General features: G+C 39.8%; 1 protein-coding gene across 1 annotated transcript; it reads right to left on the reverse strand.

Annotated features, from left to right (window-relative positions):
- Positions 1-742: 742 nt before the first annotated feature.
- LOC113515480 (uncharacterized PPE family protein PPE12-like) lies at positions 743-9,266 on the reverse strand. The gene is made up of 3 exons (XM_031914501.2): positions 9,160-9,266; positions 7,655-8,365; positions 743-1,672 (listed from the first exon to the last, which is right to left on the reverse strand). Exons 1-3 carry the CDS (start codon positions 9,208-9,210, stop codon positions 827-829), a joined length of 1,608 nt encoding a protein of 535 aa, XP_031770361.2. The 5' UTR covers positions 9,211-9,266; the 3' UTR covers positions 743-826.
- Between the last annotated feature and the right edge of the window lie 9,690 nt (positions 9,267-18,956).

Genomic DNA, 18,956 nt, shown 5'->3' on the forward strand with positions numbered 1-18,956 from the left:
TAAAATCTTATATATAAAATTTCGTGTGTTGTTATTAACTTTTTTGAAATTTACCGATTTTTTGAATTTTTGTGTGATATTAGCATTGAGAATACATCTATTTTTCATATCCCTCAATGATAGGGGTGACACATCCGTAAATTTTTATTTATTAATTTTTTGACAATTTTATTTATTTTTATTATATATATATATATATATATATATATATATATATATATATATATATACTGACGATCCAACCATGCTTCACACGAGTAGACAGAATTTTCAAAAATCAATACATATAATGAAAAATATTTCAGCCACTTCAATTGATCGGTCATTGCTAATGCTATAACGTTTTATATGTGATCTTTAGATTGATATGAGCTTTTTATTTATGAACTGATTGAAATATTTAATTAATATTTTATTGTAATTATTGATTGATATTAATATATATTTATAGAGAGCGATTGTACAAAAGTGTACATTTGTGTTTCTACGATACGGTGGGATATGGCAGTGAATTTACAGGGTACAGAGGAATAACATCTTAGTCCTCAAGAAAGGCAAGGTATTTATTTATTCATTGGTACATATATGTGTACACGGCGGACTTGTAAAAAAAAAAGATACATTGATTAGTTTAACAACTTGTTAGCAAGGGTGAACTTATTATATTTTAAATATTTTAAAAAATCATTTTGACCAAAAATTCTTAAGGATCAAGGCCTGTTGCATTAAATTAAACTCGAAATTAACAATTTTAAAATATTTATTTCAACAATTACTTAATTAAATTAATAAAATAATACATAATATTAAATGCAGAATTTTTTTATTAAGGTTGACCAGGCGTGCTGAGGCAGTCACAGTTATTGGCAACTGTAACAGAACCGCCGACTGGCACATATCCTTCAAACGTCACGTATCCGATAACTGGCATGTTGCCAGTGACGCCAGTCGTCCCGCCAACAGGCATCTCACCGCTCACTATAATTTCTCCAACAGCACTTTGACTTATGCCAGATGTGATTCCGTTTACACCAATCACGTCATTGGCCAAATTGTTTATTCCAACATTATTAATCAAATTATTGGTTGTAGCCAAATTGTTAAAACCAATATTTCCTGCTAGATTGTTTGCTAACAAACTATTTGCAGCCAAATTATTCGTCGCCAAATTGTTTCCTAAGTTATTAAACGCAATGTCAGATGCTAAATTGTTGACACCAAAATTGTTGGTACCAAAGTTATTTGCTAAATTGTTCATGGCGAGATTGTTACCGGCTAAATTGTTAGCAATTATATTATTAGCTGCAAGATTTCCACCGAAGTTGTTAGCTGCGAAATTAGTATTAGCTAAACTATTTGCTGCCAAATTATTATTCAAGAAATTATTCACAGCTAAACTGTTATGTCCTGCAGCATTAGCTGCTAAAACATTTGCATCAATATTATTTCCCAGAAGATTATTTGAAAGAAGACTGTTACTAGCTAAATTATTAGCTAGATTATTACCAAAAATAGAGTTTCCAGCTAGATTGTTCGCAGCTATATTGCTAGCGACTAGATTGTTGTTTGCAGCAAGATTATTTGCAGCTAAGGTATTAGCAGCTAAATTGTTTCCAAGTCCCAAATTGTTTCCGAAAGAATTTCCAAATCCAGATAATTGTCCAAACGCATTCTGTAATAGAAGGCATTATGTATTATTAATAAAATAGTTTTTACCCTCATCTTCGGCTTCATGACCTAAATATTTCCTCTAAACTCGATAAAAAGTAACCTATGTAAAGGCATATCTATGTATCTATCTATGGGATGGAGAAATATCTAACTTACATTGTATGTACGTGTATGTTAAATTTCATAGTGATTAGTTAAACTGTTAAGGAGTTAAGAGGTAACAAACAAATATATACTCATTATATATATATAACTAACTATATATACTCACTATCACATTTATAATATTAATAAGGATAAAGCAATAAAGATACTCATTTGTTTGTTTTTAGTTCATCGTTATAAACCATAGATAAGTAAATTAATGTAACTGAAGATTTTGACCAAAGATCCAAAGATGAACCGACGTGATTTAAAAATGCTAAACTCTGATCATCATCATATCACCTTACTTCTATCCACTGCTAGATATAGAATTTCTCTAATGCCTTTCCACATGTCCGAGTTTTCGCTTTTCGTATTGGGTGTCACACGTTATTGGTGCTTTTTATTGGGGAGTTAATACTTAATTAAACTTCATAATTTAAAGCTAAACTCGCGGTTCGCGTAATTCGGGGTGACATCGAATATCATACTGTACTGTATACTTTCTCAAAATAAAAGAAAATAACTCGACTAGCTTTTACCCGTATCTTCGTCCGCATGACTAGGATATATTTACTCTGAGCCTATATCCTTCTCCATCCGATACAGGACTTGTATACCAAATTTCACAGCTTTTTTTTAAGCCGTTAAAACGCTATAAAGCAACGAACAAACAAACGCACTATTAGTAAGAATTACAAAACATACCTGAGTTAAACAAGCGATAAAGAGGACAGCAAAGGAAATCATGTTTCTTTATGGAATTGTATATACAGTGTGATATAAGAAATTAAAACACCAATATTTATATACTAAAAATATCATTAATTACATAACATATTAATGATAATTATAGTAATCGTATTTAGTAAAATTCATAGAAATAATTGCTTTATAAATTTCTATTCTGATAACGATAAAAAAATATTGCATCAGTGTCACGGCGGATGAATGATTTCTATTAATTAGTTAGATAGGTTTTTTTTTTTAAAACGAACACTATTTAAGTTCACAATGTCGTTTAATATAATTTAACGCAAAGTCTTTATTTAAATATAAATAGCATACAACGTTATAATTTTATTTTCTCATTGCTTTCTTGATTTAATTGATTGATTTTAGAAATATGAAAGCGTAGCGGTTTTTGTATTAATTGCCGCATGCATTCTTATGTAAAATGTGAATACTATAACTATCAGATGGCAATTGTGAGTAGCTTTGACGTGGTCTAGTGTTTTGAGTAGTCATGCTCACTAAAATGTCCAGACTTGTGGCGGCGTGGTGGGCCGGGTCATTGGGCGCCCTAAAATATGGTCGAGCGCAGTGATGGCTGGCTCATCCGTCATACTCGTGAACGGGTGCTGCTTGTAGGGACTGGTCTGCTCTAATCACTATGACTGATTTCCTCTTATTAATTGTTTAACCAGTTGGTTATGTATTCAATATTTTTTCTTTTTGAGTATTTAATTGAATTAGTGCTAATTGGTGGTTTGTATTCACACAATTAAACTTAAAAATGTAAAGTAATAATAAAATTATTTAAAAGAGCAACACGCAAGTTTCTTGCTCGTTCTTCTTGTGATGAGACAGCTTTCCGAACGAGCGGTAGATTAAAAAAAAATGTAATGACTATTCAAAGGTGCTTCAATGTAAGTTTATTTGAATAAATGATTTTCTATTCTAAAATTAGTAATTATATAATAATAGTTACATCTATGAATCGTGATTGATTTCTAAAATGTACACCGTACGTCCTCGACTTAAAACATATATATATTCTTTATTGCACTTGTAAGTTACATATAAAATAATCTATTTATAAATGTTGTGAGCAAGGGTGGACTTATCTCTGATAGAGATCTCTTCCAGTCGACCCAGTACAGTGAGAAAGCATTTCGTTAGCGGGCAGCTGAAGTGCTACAACTATTAATACATAAACAAATATACAGTTAAATAAAATATTACATAAATACATACACTATAAATACATATAATACCTACCTACATACATACTGGCTTCTCACTGCCCTGTGGTATTTCCTTTTATCAAATTTCTTTTCTAAAGTGTATCTTTATTCTTTCTGGGATATTGTGTGTGGGAACAGCTATTGTGCAATATGTATTGGTATTTTGTAGTATGGTTTCGAAGGAGTTTGCACCCGTAACAAATACTTGATTTATAAAAATATTAAAAAGTTTGATCTATCTAAACTATAGAGAGATTTTGTACAAAAGTCGTTTGCTTAGGCACCTTCTCTTTTTTTTCTTAGGCACCTTTTTTTTTAAAACATTACAACACAGGGGGCAATCGAGTATGCGGCTCACCTGATGATAAGTGACGCCCATGATCACCCACAACACCAACGGCATTGCTGATGTGCTGCCGGCCTTTTAAAAAGGAATATGCTCTTTTCTTGAAGGTTATGTTGTCGTATCTGTTCGGAAATACTGCTGTTGGAATTTGATTCCAAAGAGTGGTTGTGCGTGGAAGAAAGTGTCTTGAAAAACGCACGGTGATGTCTTAAGAAGGACGCTGCTGTACATCCCTCAACCATTAAGTTCTTTTAGCCACTTCTTACGACACCCACGGGAAAGGAAAGAGAGTTCAGTAGAATATTTTTCTATACTTTGTACCTCATATATTTGTAGTTACAGTTTTAATGGATGAAATGATGCGCTATCGATATACGCCGGCGGGGCACCAGTGAAGGATGATAGGTGAGTATGAAGCAGGTCAGTTAGCCGATCGTGATGAATTCAACAAGAATTGTTCATGATGGTTTCCAGGGGGAACAACGTGGAGGTCGACCTAATAGGGCATATTGCTAGCAATGGGGCTGTCAAACTCCAATGCTAACAATCCCTTTCCCTCCTGTAGTTACAGTTTACAAGTACTAAAACTATTATCTAAAAGTAAAAAAAAAATTAGCCCCAAGTTTATTTCACTTTTCTAAAAACAATTCTCCAAGAATTTCATTGCTTCAAAATATTGCGAACAGAAAAACGTTTATTCAAAATTACGGAAAAAACACCCAATCTCTCCAACGTTGTCACGCTCTCCAGCGTGCGAACGAGAGAGGCCCGTCCGTATCTAGCAGCGAGATGTTGAAGATATGGCACTCTAACTTGATGATTGACTATGATTTTGTACGGAACCCCTGTTGCGCATCTCCGACTAGCACTTGACTGGTTTTTTCTGTAGTTCCGGGTTGCGTAACTAACAGAATCATCCGTCTTCTCTATTGTATACTGGTGAGGGATCAGCTCGAAATATGGGGGATGGTCTTAAAAATGAATGTACACATTAGGTTTTTTTTCTAATGTATAGAAGTGGAATGGTAACCCCGCCAGCGTATGGCGGAGCACCAGTGAGGGATGATAGGTGAGAATGAAAAGGCAGGTCTATTAGCCCACCGTAATGAACACACCTAGAATTCAGCGCAATGGTTTCCAGGGGAGTCTATGTGAAGGTCCACCTGACAAGGTTTATTGCTAGCAATGAGACTGCTAGTCCGCATTTTTTTTATACAACTTAGAATGGCAAACAAGCTGACGGCCCACCTGATGGAAAGTGGTAACCGTCGCCTATAGACATGAGCAGTACCATGGACATAACAGAGTATACTGTTTCGCCCATGATACCCTCTATGCGTTGTTTATATTCCTAAGGATGATGCTTTAATAATGTCCCACTGCTGGGAACTGCATCGCAATATTATCTTGTGATTGTATAACTAATCTATTACATAATGGACTTCCAATAGTTTTCTAATTAGTATTGTGCTCCGCCTATTATTGGTTTGTGAAACTCACTTCCTCGGGGGAAAGGGATTGTTAGTAATGGAGACTGAGAATCCCATTGCTAGCAATATACCCGACCAGGTAGACCTCCTCGCGGTTCTCCCTGGAAACTATCATGGTTAATTCCTGATGAATTCATCATGATAGGCTAACTGGCCTGTTTTCATTCTCATCTATCACCCTTCACCGGTGTTCCGGCAGCGTATCCCGTTAGCGCAGGCGGCGTTGCCATGCCATTTTCACCCATAAAAAAAAAACTCACTTCCCCGCCAAACTCCTGCGCCCGAAAAACCTACTGATAACGTCGCATGCGTCGCGCCGGCCAATCAGAGACCGCGCCGCGTCTCTCGCGCGACGAAACGCTATCTCCATGGTTAGGTTTACAGAGAGACTTTTTTCAACATGGCTTCCGTTGTTATTGGAATTTTGTAATAAAAAAACAAATCAAAGCAGTGTGTATTTTTTTCCTAGAACCCCACGAACCTAGCCGAGTTAAAGTATGCATTTTTTTTTGTGGCTTTATTACATGATTACGTTACTAATATATATTTTTCACTGTTGAAATATCCCTGGATTAATCACAATCTCACCTGGTAAGGGGTGATTAATATATAGCAATGTATATATTAGGTGCAATATCAATATATTGATCCAATAACGAACATGTTAAAAAGACTGGTATCCAAATAATATTGTGAAAAATATATCACTCTGAAGAAACCTCTTTACACTTCTTTTGAAAGAAAAGAAGATTTAATTAAATTCAATGAAGACAGGCTATTTACTAAATCCATGCTCTGTTTTGCAAAGGAACTACGATTGTAGGAAGTAACGAAAATTAATAAGAAATTTTACGTGGTAAAAAAGTCAAATGTATTTATTAATCTATACTTATAATAAATCTGTAGAGAGGTCAATTCTGTACATGAAATATATCTCCAAAATAACTATCAGCGGGTGATTAGTGATCGATACTGATGCCAAAAATGCAATCAGTAAAATTTTTGTCTGTCTGTCTGTATATTCGATATAGAAACAAAAACTACTCGACGGATTTTAACGAAACTTGGTACATTCATTCTTCATACTCCTGGGCAGGTTATAGTATACTTTGCATCACGCTACGATCAATAGGAGCAGAGCAGTGAAGGGAAATGTTGGGAAAACGGGAGAAGTTACGTCCATTTTTAAGCTTCCGTAGCGTGTGCAGCCTTAATGGCCACTGTTTTAAATGTTAAAAATGTCCACCCGTGCGACGCCGGGACGGGCCGCTAGTTATATAAATAAAAATCTGTATTGTTGTGTGGTCTCAGCATAGATTAGGGCACTCCTTTATTTCCTGTAGGTGTTTATTGCCACCTACTTCCTACGAATCTAATAAAGTAAACCATATCTTTCCCTCCCGTCTTCCTTCTTCCTTTCTTCTTATTCCTTTCCCGTAATTGTCGTAAGAGCCGACTAAGGGAGGGCGAGGGATGGGCAGCAGCGTCCCTCTTGAAACATCTCCAATGAATACTTGCGATTGCCAATTAGCTTGCCAAGCGTGGAAACTACCGACATAACCCCTCATGGGCCTCCCCCTTATGTTCATCAGTAGACAGTTAAAGGCTGATATGATGATGATGATGATGAATTAAATAGACTACTTTTACATGATGTATCAAGACAAAATGTATCGATTGATATTGTATGATTTAAAGTCCCATATTCAGGAACACAACTGAGATTGCATCCAATTTATCCTTAGGAATGAAGTGGCATGAAGTCAACCATTTATTTTATGATGATGATGGTTACTGTCATCTATTTAAGTCAGTTTTAATTTTTTTTAATTATTTGTAATTAGGTGTAATTCATGACATTTTCGGATTACCAATAGTGTAAATAACAACTTCATATTTTAAATAATAAATATTTATTTAATTAATTAATTTATTATTACAACATTTATTATAATAATAATATTTATATAATTAAAACTTAATCATAAATTCTAAGGCTGAAATATATAATTCGATATATATTCAGTAGACTAGACCAATACTACCGTCCCCAAACCGAGGCCACCTAGCCTGGAACCAACTCCACCCAGTCCATTCACACCCACACTGAGTCCATTTAGACCCGCACCGAGTCCATAATTTTCACTTATTATACCAATATTACCAATGCTTCCACAGCCACAAGCGGTTGGACCGTTTACTAGCAAAGCGCCTTCAACTGGATTATCAGATAAAACAGCAAAACCTTTAGGAACCAGTGAGTTGCAACTAGATATAGGTAGAACACCACCGTTAGTTAAAGATGCCAAATTTATATACGAACTCGCGGGGACCACAGCGTTACTGACCGTGCCCAAATTCGCGCCGTTGCTGACTAAGATGCCCACATTACCCAAACCGAGTCCAGCTAAATCGAGTCCACCGTTCACCACGTTAAGTCCAGATCCGATTACACCAAGACCACAATTGGCAACGCTACGGCTAGGTCTCTTCAGGGCAAGATTTTTTCCGGCTGAGGCAATTGCTTTTCCGACTCCACCTGGACCGCCAACTCCGCCAACCCCGCCAACTCCGCCAACTCCGCCAACTCCGCCAAGGCTGGTTAGTGCGCCGAGTGTGCCAACTGTACTTAGTACATTAAGTCCGTCAAGTACGGCAGTTGGTCCACTATTAATAGCAACAGCATTGTCGACAACAGACCCACTACCACCTAAGCCACCCAGAAGGCCGAGTTGTCCAAATGCAACCTGCAAAATTTTTAATATCAAATATCGTACTTAGTACTATAGATATAATATCAACCATGATATATATATATATATATATATATATATATATATATATATATATATATATATATATATATATATATATTATTTCAGCTATTAACTATCCACTGCTGAACACAAGCCTTCCCCATAAGGGGAGTTTTGCCAGTAGCTGCCCAGCTTGGAAGACTGGTTGGCAACCGCAGTTAGGCTTTTAGAGATGTTTTAAGAGAGACGCTGCTTCCCATTCCTCTGCCTCCTCTGCCTCCTTAGTCGATTCTTACAACACCCATGGGAAAGGAAGGAGTGGCCTGTACTATGCCACTATGGGAGTATACGGCAATATATATCACGGTTAATTTTTGTTAACCTTGTTACTATTCAACCTTATTTATTTTTCCACACTGGTACTCCGTCAGCACATGTTAGCATTCTATTATGATCCCATAAAAGAAAGCTAAAGACATGAGTAGCTATGTAATCCGGGCTTAAAATGGAACACTCCTTCTTTTCCCGTAGGTGTCGTCAGAGGCGACTAAAGGAACTTAATGATCGATGGATATACAGTAGCATACCTACCTCTTAAAACATCACCAAATTCTAACTGTATTTGCCAAGCGTGGTAACTACTGGAACTAAATTCCTCCCTATGGGGGAGGCCTATGTTTCGCAGTTGTCAATTAACAACTGATTTAATGATAGACATGAACAGTACCATGTAGACGTACAAATCAGAGTATGGTATCAAAACCAAACCAAAAACCATACATTACCTGAACCAACAGCGACTGAGCACAGAAAACTATTGTAAACTTAGCAACCATTTTGACAGTATTTCTTAGGATGACACTTAGACACAATAGTTGGTTAAGTCAAATACTATTTTTATATAGTAATTGTGAATATATTATCAATACTATTGCTAAAGAAACGATTAAATTTAACACGTATTGTAATTTATTGATAATTACATCAAGATAATATGTAATAATCGATTGCTTAAGTTTATTTTATTGTAATTATTTATAGTATATGTATTTATGTATATATTTTAATGTTTTATTTAACTGTATTTTTTTTAAATATTATTTTAAGGGCTTTTACCTTCTTCAGGTATATCAGTCCTATTGTACCCTGAACTGATTTCTCAAACAAAACTTTATCTACTTTCCCTAGACGCGGAAAGAAAAGAATTAATGAGCATCAATAATTTACAGAGATGTTCAAACATTTCTGGTTTAAGTTCAGCTAACACAGATTGAATAAGGCCAACGTTAAATTTATTTAAGTTAAAGCGGCGCATGAATTCTTCTCTTTCCTTCGTGTTAATACGACACTCTAATAGAATATGATGCACATCATCGATGGTATTACAAGTTTGATAATTGGGTGACAAGGACTTTCCCATCATATGTGCAAATTTTTTTGATGGATAATGACCAGATCGTAGACAACTGTATATTTGTTTATGTATTCTAAATATTAATAGTTTTTTTTTTTTTGGAAACTTACTCACATTTCGTGCTGCGCAACTATGGAACAGGCTACCTGCTGACATACGGGATAGTCCTTCCATTACTTCCTTCAAGAGAAGACTGAGATCACATCTTTTAACCAATAGTACATGATAATAGTATCTATTTACGTATTTATTTATTCACAATTTGTGTTTGTTTGTTGTATTAACGTTATTTTTACTGGTACCTTCCCTGCACTGGATTACCCAAATTATTTTCTCTCTAACTACACTGGGTTGGCTGGAAGAGATCTCTTTCAGACATAAATCCTCCCTTGCTAACAAGTTGTTAAACTAATCGCTATATGTATTGTTTAAGTGCAATAAAGAATATATATATATATATATATATATATATATATATATATATATATATATATATATATATATATATATATATATATATATATATATATATATATATATATAAGTTGTAGTACTTCAGTTGCTTGCTAACGACATGCTTTTTTTACTGTATTGGGTTGACTGGAAGAGATCTCTGTCAGAGACAAGTCCATCCTTATAGTTGCTACGCTTGGCAGGCGGATTGGCAACCGCAGTTAGGCTTTAGAGATGTTTTAACAGGGCCACTGGTTTTCATCCCTCGCCCGCCCTTAGTTGCTTTTTATGACACCCACGGGAAACGGAGAAGAAGAAGGAAGAAAGGAAGAAGGGAGGAAAAGATGTGATCTACGTTATTAGATTCGTAGGAAGTACCTGGCAATAAACTAGTCTCTGATAGTTTTAAACATATAACCAAACTATATATAAGGAAACAATAATATTAAATTGTTCAATGTTCATTTGTATAAAGGGAATACCAATGAATGTCATTCACTCATTAATTGCATTTTATTCATTAACTAGCTGCTCGTCCCGGCTCCGCACGGGTGGAACATTTTTACAACATTTTAAAAAGTGTTTATTGTGACATAACGTTAATAGTTGGACATATAGTATCGCGAAGTTTTTTGTAGTTATTGATATTTTCTTCAATATCGTAGAACATACTTTTGTTCTATCACGAATAGTTTCCGCAGCGCACGCGGCGAAAGATATTTTATAGCATTTTTTACAGCTTGAGTTACGTTACTAAAGTTTAAGTAAGGATCCCTTATCTTTTCTAGCAATAAATATAGCCTAGGTTACTCAGGGTGAATGTAGCTTTCTAATGGTGAAAGAATTTTTGAAATCGTCAAAGTAAACAAACATACCATACATACACACAAAAATACAAATCTTGCCTCTTTATAATATTAGTGTAAATGTAGATTAACTTAATTGAATATAAAATTGTAGTATGTCAACTTCGTTCTCTCATATTCATTGAGAACTCATTGGGACATCAATTACCTTCTGATCTCTATAGATACAGGAGACAACAGTATTAAAAGAATTAATTTATCAAGTAAATAAGTAATCTACATGATTAGAAACACTAAATTAGATGTTTTAGTACTTAAATCTATTTTTTTTATGTATCATAGAATGGCAAGCAAGCTGACGGCCCACCTGATGGAAAGTGGTAACTGTCACCTATAAACATAAGCAGTACCATACTAACATAACAGAGTATACTGTTTCGCCCATGATACGTTGCGTTTCCTAAGGACTAGGGTGTTTTTTTTGGAATATTAACTTTAATGGAATAGTAACCCCACCTGTGCTATCGGTATACACCGGCGGGGCACCAGTGAAGAATGATAGATGAGGATGAAGTAGGTCAGTTGGCCCAATTCTTGTTGAATTCTTCACGATGGTTTCCAGGGGGAATCACGTGGAGGTCGACCTAATAAGGTATATTGCTAGCAATGGGGCTGTCAAACTCCATTGCTAACAATCCTTTTCCCCCCTTGGACTAGGATGTTATACCTCTGTACCCTGTAAATTCACTGCCATATCACACGCATCAAATTGAAACATAGCAAACACAACTGCTTCACGGTAGAAACCCGAGTGAGACAGAGGTACCCCAAACGACTTTTGTACAAAGTCTCCCTCTGGAAAAATATTATAATTTTATATTTTACAATTCGGGAACTTTCACATCTTTTCATCCAAAATACGTGAGAATTTGAAGACGAAGGTCTTTAACCAATGCGATTTGCCAGTGATGACTTATGGAACCGAAACATGGTCCTACACGATTGCCCGTATGCAAAAGCTATTTTTTTTTTATACAACATAGAATGGCAAACAAGCTGACGGCCCACCCGATGGAAAGTGGTAACCGTCGCCTATAGACATGAACAGTACCTTGGACATAACAGAGTATACTGTTTCGCCCATGATACCCCCCATGTGTTGCCATTCCTGAGGACTCAGATGTTATTCATCTGTACCCAATGGGCTATGGCTATGCTCAGAGTCTCTTTGCGTGATAGAATCCGAAACGAGGATATCAGCAAAAGAACCAAAATAACCGTCACAGCCCGAAGGATAAGCAAGCTGAAGTGGCAATGGACTGGTCACGGAGCTCGAAGAACCGACAACCGATGGGGAAGAAAGGTTCTTGAGTGACGACTGAGTACAGGTAAATGCAGTGTAGGACGACCCCGCAGTAGATGGAGTGACGACTTGAAATGTATTGTAGGGAGTTACTGGATGCAGGTGGCTCAAGGCCATTCTTTATAGCAGTCTATGGGAGAGGCTTATGTCCAGCAGTGGACGGATAATGGCTGAAATGATGACGATAATGATTCCACAATTACTAGGCCGTTCGACTCATGGTTCACTCTAAGCCAATGATGATGTCATTGAACGGGAGCAGAGGGCGCTGGCGGTGACGGTGAATATAATAGCATGCAAACATATGTGCGTGTACTGTTATGTCCATGGTACTGCTCATGTCTATAGGCGACAGTTAGCACTTTCCATCAGGTGGGCCGTCAGCTTGTTTGCCATTCTAAATCGTATACAAAAAAAAATTGTTCAGCAATCTTTACCACTACATAGGTGTGTAAAGTTTACAATTAATAAAATAATGCAGTGATAACAACATTAACAAATTTAATTACAATTATGATAGGCGACGTGCTTTTTTTTTTTTTTTTTTTTTTTTTCTGAATGTGTTTGCTGTTGGCCGTGTGTGGACTTTACAGCTTCACCGGACGCGAATGCAGGGGCGAGTGCTGATGGCACTCCAAGCACGCGAGAGGGGAGCGACAGAGGTGTCGACTCTTTCTTATGGACTGCGGTGTGTGTGTGCGCCTAAGGGCGCCGAGTGGCTCGGCCTCGGCTTATGACCCCCGTCGAGGGACGGCGAAACGTCTGGGTGGGTGAGATTGCGACGCGGTTGTTATGCGCTCGGGCGCAAACCTGATCGCGCGCGGACCGTGTGTCGCGAGGGTTCTTCGCCCCCGCCGGCGGGGGCGGTGTGTGCGATGTGTGGGTGTGTTTGTAGGGGCTCTTGTCGAGGGTTCCGCGGTAGGTAGGGAGGGAGACGCGTTTGCCGTCGTAGTTGGATCATCGGGGTCCAAGAGTGCGTGCCTCGGGCGACGACGTTTTGGAGCGACGTTCTCTATGGGGGGTTTGTATTTGACCGCTCTTACTATGAGCGGATTTGAATGGGACTCGGCTGAGGCGAAGTAGCGTCGAGACGCTTGCTTCATGAATTGCCTTATAGTGGGTATTTTGAGGTCGCGGTGTAGATCCACGTTGCGCACGTACCACGGGGCGCCCGTGGCCCGTCGCAGAAATTTATTTTGCACCACCTGAAGGGGGTGAAGTAATGAAGGAAGGGCGTGGGCGAAGACGACACTAGCGTACGTCATCACCGGTCTTATACATGCTTTATAGAGCGTCAGCTTTTTGAGCGACAATTGGCTGCGCTTGTTAATAAAGGGATGGAGGCGTCCCAGTATTCGGACGCGCTTAAGATGAGATGCGAAACTCAACTTGGAATTATTAATTATATCCAGGGGAGTCAAACAGCTGAATAGAGGCGGGAAGGGATGGTTTTCTTTTGGCCGTGAAAAGTACGGCGGCGCTTTTATTGGGTTGACTTCGATGCGCCATTTTCTGAACCAGTAGGCCAGCTCGTCCACCGCCCGTTGAAGCCTGTTGGCTGCACAGGCGGCCGACGTTGTCCACATTTTTCATCAGCAAAGAGGGCGATTTACTCGGGGCTGACGCGGGATGTCGTTGGTGTACAACGAGAAGAGGGTGGGGGAGAGGACAGCGCCTTGAGGGACGCCGGCTCTAATCGGTCGTGCGCTGGAACGCACTCCATTGACGCGATAGCGATATGACCTATTGGACAAGAAGGCTCGTATGATGTGCACGAGCCTGTCTGGCACTCCCATCTTGTGCAGTTTGAAAATCAAGCCGCTGTGCCAGACTTTGTCAAAGGCCTTCGCTACGTCGAGAAACAGGGCACATGTGACCCCGTTTGATTTCAGGTGTCGGGCGTTGAGGACGTGTTCTACTACACGATGTACTTGATGAACAGCTGATCGAACTGCTCATCGATCAGGATGCCTTTGGACTGTAGCCAGTCTTTCAGGCGTGCGTATAGCTTCTCATACAGCTTCCCCAGCGAGCTGAGGAGACTGATGGGGCGAAAACTGGTGGGAAGGGACTTATCTTTCCCAGGTTTGGGAAAGCCTACGACATCTTCATCCAAGCATCTGGAAAGATGGCATTGGTAATTGCCGCATTGAAGATCGCTACTAGGAGTAGCAGAATGGTTTCTGGCAGACTCTTAAGGAGTCTGTTAAACCACAGTCGGCACCGGGTGCCTTTCGGTTGGGAGTTCCTTTGATGAGTGTTCGCACCTCATCCAGTGTAACGGGGGGAGTGACTCTACTGGAGGGATCGACAGGATTCGCTCCACCTCGGATTCTACCTTCTCTAGATGATCATCGGGCTGTTATGCATTGGGCCTCTAGGCTGTCTGCTAGGCATTCAGCCTTTTCTTCATCAAATATGGCCGGACTGTTGTTTGTTCGGACTTCGGAGTAACACTGGTCTGTTTTGAGGGTTTTGGCTACTCGCCAGTTATAAATACTTATATTGTAACTCTTTACTTCGCGCTGTAAGCTCGCAGGCGGGTTCGGTCTCTTCTGAGGGATAGCGGTCATACGCTCGTGTGGCTCACATAGAGCCCTTACATCATCAGGCAGGTTCCATCTAGTCGCCCGTAGAACCTCCCTGGAGCAGTCCTTGTTATTTTTAACAGTGAATTCGACTACGTCCGGGATGTCCAGTACCGGAGAGTTTCGACTCGAGGACTTTCTCGATATCGTTTTAAAGGCGCCCCGTCTGCAGGTTAGCGAGAATTTGACGGGGCGGTGGTTTTTGGACCTCCAATTAAGTTCTTTAAGGGCCATGTCGAGGATGGAGGGCTGATGAGCAATATATATATTCGAAACCCATAGGCGTTATATTATAATGCTTGCAATTTAGCGAATCTGAGAGATAGTAGCTTTTTGGAGGGAGAGAGATAGGCCGATGCTATATAGATTCGATGGTCTGTCATCGCGAGGAGGCATATAGGCTTCCATGTTTATATAATTGACTTCGGTAATTTAACGTACCGCCGCCGCGACTGATGCGGTCATTGCGTACGATATTGTAGTTTGCGATTCTTGGACCGCGTGTTGAAGGCTTGAGGAAGGTCTCCTGTAGTAGGAGAACACCTGAGTGAGAAACTCACGGACTTCGTCTCTTTCTTGTAGTCCGTTAGCGTTCTGAGTTGCATCTTTTCGCCCTTAGATCCATAATTAGTTGTTAAAATTGAGGATGGCGACTAGTACGCCGATGTGCTCGCAGAAGTCTTTCTTGTGGGTCGTTGACTGACCTTAATGGCCAGGGCCGTAATCTCGCCAGCGTCGATGGAGCTGTAATACCAGTGCGAAAAAGTTCGTTCCAGTTTGTAAAAATGCCACAATCTTGGCAAGCGTGGGAGCGGTTGCAGATGGCATGGTGGGTGAGGGGGTCGCCTTGACGACCGGATAAAATTTTTTGCGGGGGAGGTGTTGCGGGATAGTAGGGGGCGCGGGGCGTGCTGCGCGGGGTGCCTGAGCCTTTTGTGGCTTTTCTTGTTTTGGCCGGGACGGGGAGCGCGGGGACATCGGTAGTTTTTGTGTGGCCCTGTGTGCCACAGAGTACACAGCTAGGTGGGGTCGGGGTGCCACTCACGCGAGTGCATTGCTTGGTGCCGTGGTCTCCCAGGCACTTGACGCAACGTTCGCGCGCGTAGCAGTTTGATAATTTTGGCAGCGGTGGCACTGGTAGGTCCGCTTATTTGGCGGTTCTACTGATGGTGAGATCAGGCAGACACTTCGGATGTTGAAGATAGATTTCCCCTCTGGGGAGAGATCTAGTACCACTAGTACCATGTCTAGTGGCGTTTTGGCCCTGCTGCGGTACATCCTGTGTACCTCGTGGACGGGGTAGTTTTGAGAGCGGATGTCTGCGAGGATGTCCTGGCAGTCCAGCTCCTTAGGGATGCCGCGTATTACTACGCGCAGACGTTCTCCTCCTCGAGGGCAAGTGTGGTAGCCCACACTGTTTGTCCTGAGGAAGGAAGTTAACTGGCGATGATCCGCCGATGTGGGAACCACTACTCTGAGTCCTAGTGAGGTTACCCTTGCATGGGTAAAGGATATGCGCTTTTCCTTCAGCGCAGCTGACACCCTGTTCCAGGCTGTCTTGTCCTGGATGATTATAGGCGGAGGAATTCCCCGCGTGATCGCGGTCGGTTTTATCGGCGTTAGCCGGAACGGGTGCGCCATCGTTGGCACGTTGGGTTTTAGGCGGGGGAAGATCGCGCGCCCGCTTCGCGCGTTTGGTGCGCTTGGCACCCACAATTTGAAATTCCTCTTCCGAGGAGGAGGCAGTGTCGGAGGAGTCGCCTGTTTCGGCGACGGCGTTGGGAGCGTCTAGCTCCATTTCCGTTTCAGAGGAGGGGCGGTTGGGAGCAACCTCCTGAGGGGACATCGGCTCCGGGGTACTCACTAGGTGGTCCCCGGGAGAAGGTGGGTTAGAGGACAGCTCGTCGATGGCCGAAAGGCAGGGGCGTCGTCATGTATCAATGTGCGCCCCTGCGCTCATCGAAAAATTTGAGGACATTTGGCCTTTAAAAAGGCCACGAATTGTGGAATGTCATCCTACGTAATAAATAACGTTTAAAAAAATAAATTTATAATACGGAAATGCGCTACTATTAAAAATAGTTCGCGTATATAAGGGCCTGCTGGGACCTGTGAACTTTTATAGTAGAACCGCCCCGCCGAGTACGGCGGGGGGGTGTGTATTGAATGTAACAATGGAATGTTAAACTTGTGTACCGTTCGATACTTGGCCGGGGTTCGAAGGCGGCGCGGGTATGGTCTCTGGCACCGGCTCCGGAGCTGGTGCGCTGCGCTTATAACACCAAACACTTGTTAGTCCGATGCACTAGAGTTCACAACACTACACGATTGTCACTTGTAACTGTTCACATGCACTTGCACTCGCGACGCGAAATGCCGTGTACGCGAACGGACGGCCGTTTCATTCTGCAAGTTGTTCTCTACTTTTCTTCGTGTCCGATTGCGTATCCGGTGCAACCGGCGACGTGCTGAAGAACAAAGTCGTAACGAGCGTGTATGACAAAATTGATGAATGTGGAAGAAGCGAAAGAGGTTTGTTTGAATCGAAGCATTTGGCGTTCCATTGTTTCTGCCTACCCTAATGGGAGACAGGCGTGACAGATATGTATGTATGTATGTATGATAATAAATTATGCTATTTTTTTTTACAATTTTTAAAAAATCTTTTACAGAATAGAAACAATTATTAATTATATAGTCAAATAGTCTTCTTTTAAATTGTATGTCGGTCAAACTTTGTACATTTTTAGACAATTTATTTTGTGAAATTTGTTACGATGAGCTGACTGACTTACTTTCATCGTCACTTGTCATCTATCACTGGTGCCCCACCAGCGTATACCACTAGCAGAGACAGGGTACCATTCTTTAGTCATCCATAAAAAATAACCCTAAAAGCAGTACACTCCTTTTCTTGTACAGTCGAGTAATTAAACCACAGAATACGTATTCAATGGTTCAACTACTGCCTGTTATCATGACTTCATTGAGTCCATGATTCTATAAATAGTACAGTTATAAATATTTATTGTAAAGTAAACGTTCCTGCAGTGTTCACATAAGTGTAGTTAGCTGGGTGTTATTTTTAACAGTGAATTTTATGAGTTATTTTTTTCATAACTGGTATCGTTAAATAGTTTTATTTTTTCAATTTAGTAACGAGGTAAATATATATATTTACTTATATTATAATCTAGCCATCTGATAGTAGCTTAGTAGTTTGTATTCACACGAATTCGTTATTTATATAATTGATTTTTTTGAAAAAAGCAAGAAAACTCAAACAAGAAACTCAGCTATCTGAGTTTCTTGTTGAGGTTCTTCTTGGCTGAAATTGCGTACCGAATGGGCGGTAATGAAAAAGTTTCTATTTAAAAATGCTTTAATCTAAGTTTACTTGAATAAAAATGTTCCTTTTGTCTTCTTTCTTTCTATCTTTTTTTTATGCAACTTAGAATGGCAAACAAGCTGACGGCCCGGCTAATGGAAAGTGGTAACCGTCCCCTATAGACATGAGCAGTAGCATGGACATAACAGAGTATACTGTTTCGCCCGTAATACTCCCCATGCGTTGCCATTCCTGAGGACTCAGGTATTATTCCTCTGTACCCAGTAAATTCACTGTCATATCGCACCTATGTTTGCCACCACATTAGTTTCCCGAAATTTCGGGGCCGAAAGAAACACAAATTTGAGGTTATAATTACGTAATAAATAACGTATAAAAATAATAAAAATGTTAAAAATAGTTCCTTTGAACTTTTATAGTAGAATTTATGAAGAATAAAATGTTAAATTCCGTTCATTGGGTTTATTTCGGTGTCAACAAAAACACGAAATTGAGTTCGAAAATTCCGAATTTCATTCTGCGAACATTGCGGTCACGCAGACAAAGTCACGGGTAAAAGAAAGAAAGAAAGAATTCATGTTTCTAACGTGAAGCAGTTGTGTTTGCATG

Source organism: Galleria mellonella, unplaced genomic scaffold, assembly GCF_026898425.1.
Source record: "Galleria mellonella isolate WM207_F2 unplaced genomic scaffold, CSIRO_AGI_GalMel_v1 utg424, whole genome shotgun sequence".
Lineage (NCBI taxonomy): Eukaryota > Metazoa > Arthropoda > Insecta > Lepidoptera > Pyralidae > Galleria > Galleria mellonella.

Excerpts from the sequence above, each read along its gene's own strand:
- LOC113515480 (XM_031914501.2), bottom strand. The coding sequence starts at position 9,210 with ATGGTTGCTAAGTTTACAATAGTTTTCTGTGCTCAGTCGCTGTTGGTT. Across the intron at positions 8,366-9,159 it reads CTCAGTCGCTGTTGGTTCAG|GTTGCATTTGGACAACTCGG; the intron begins GTAATGTATGGT and ends AAAATTTTGCAG. Across the intron at positions 1,673-7,654 it reads GTTTGGGGACGGTAGTATTG|AATGCGTTTGGACAATTATC; the intron begins GTCTAGTCTACT and ends CTTCTATTACAG.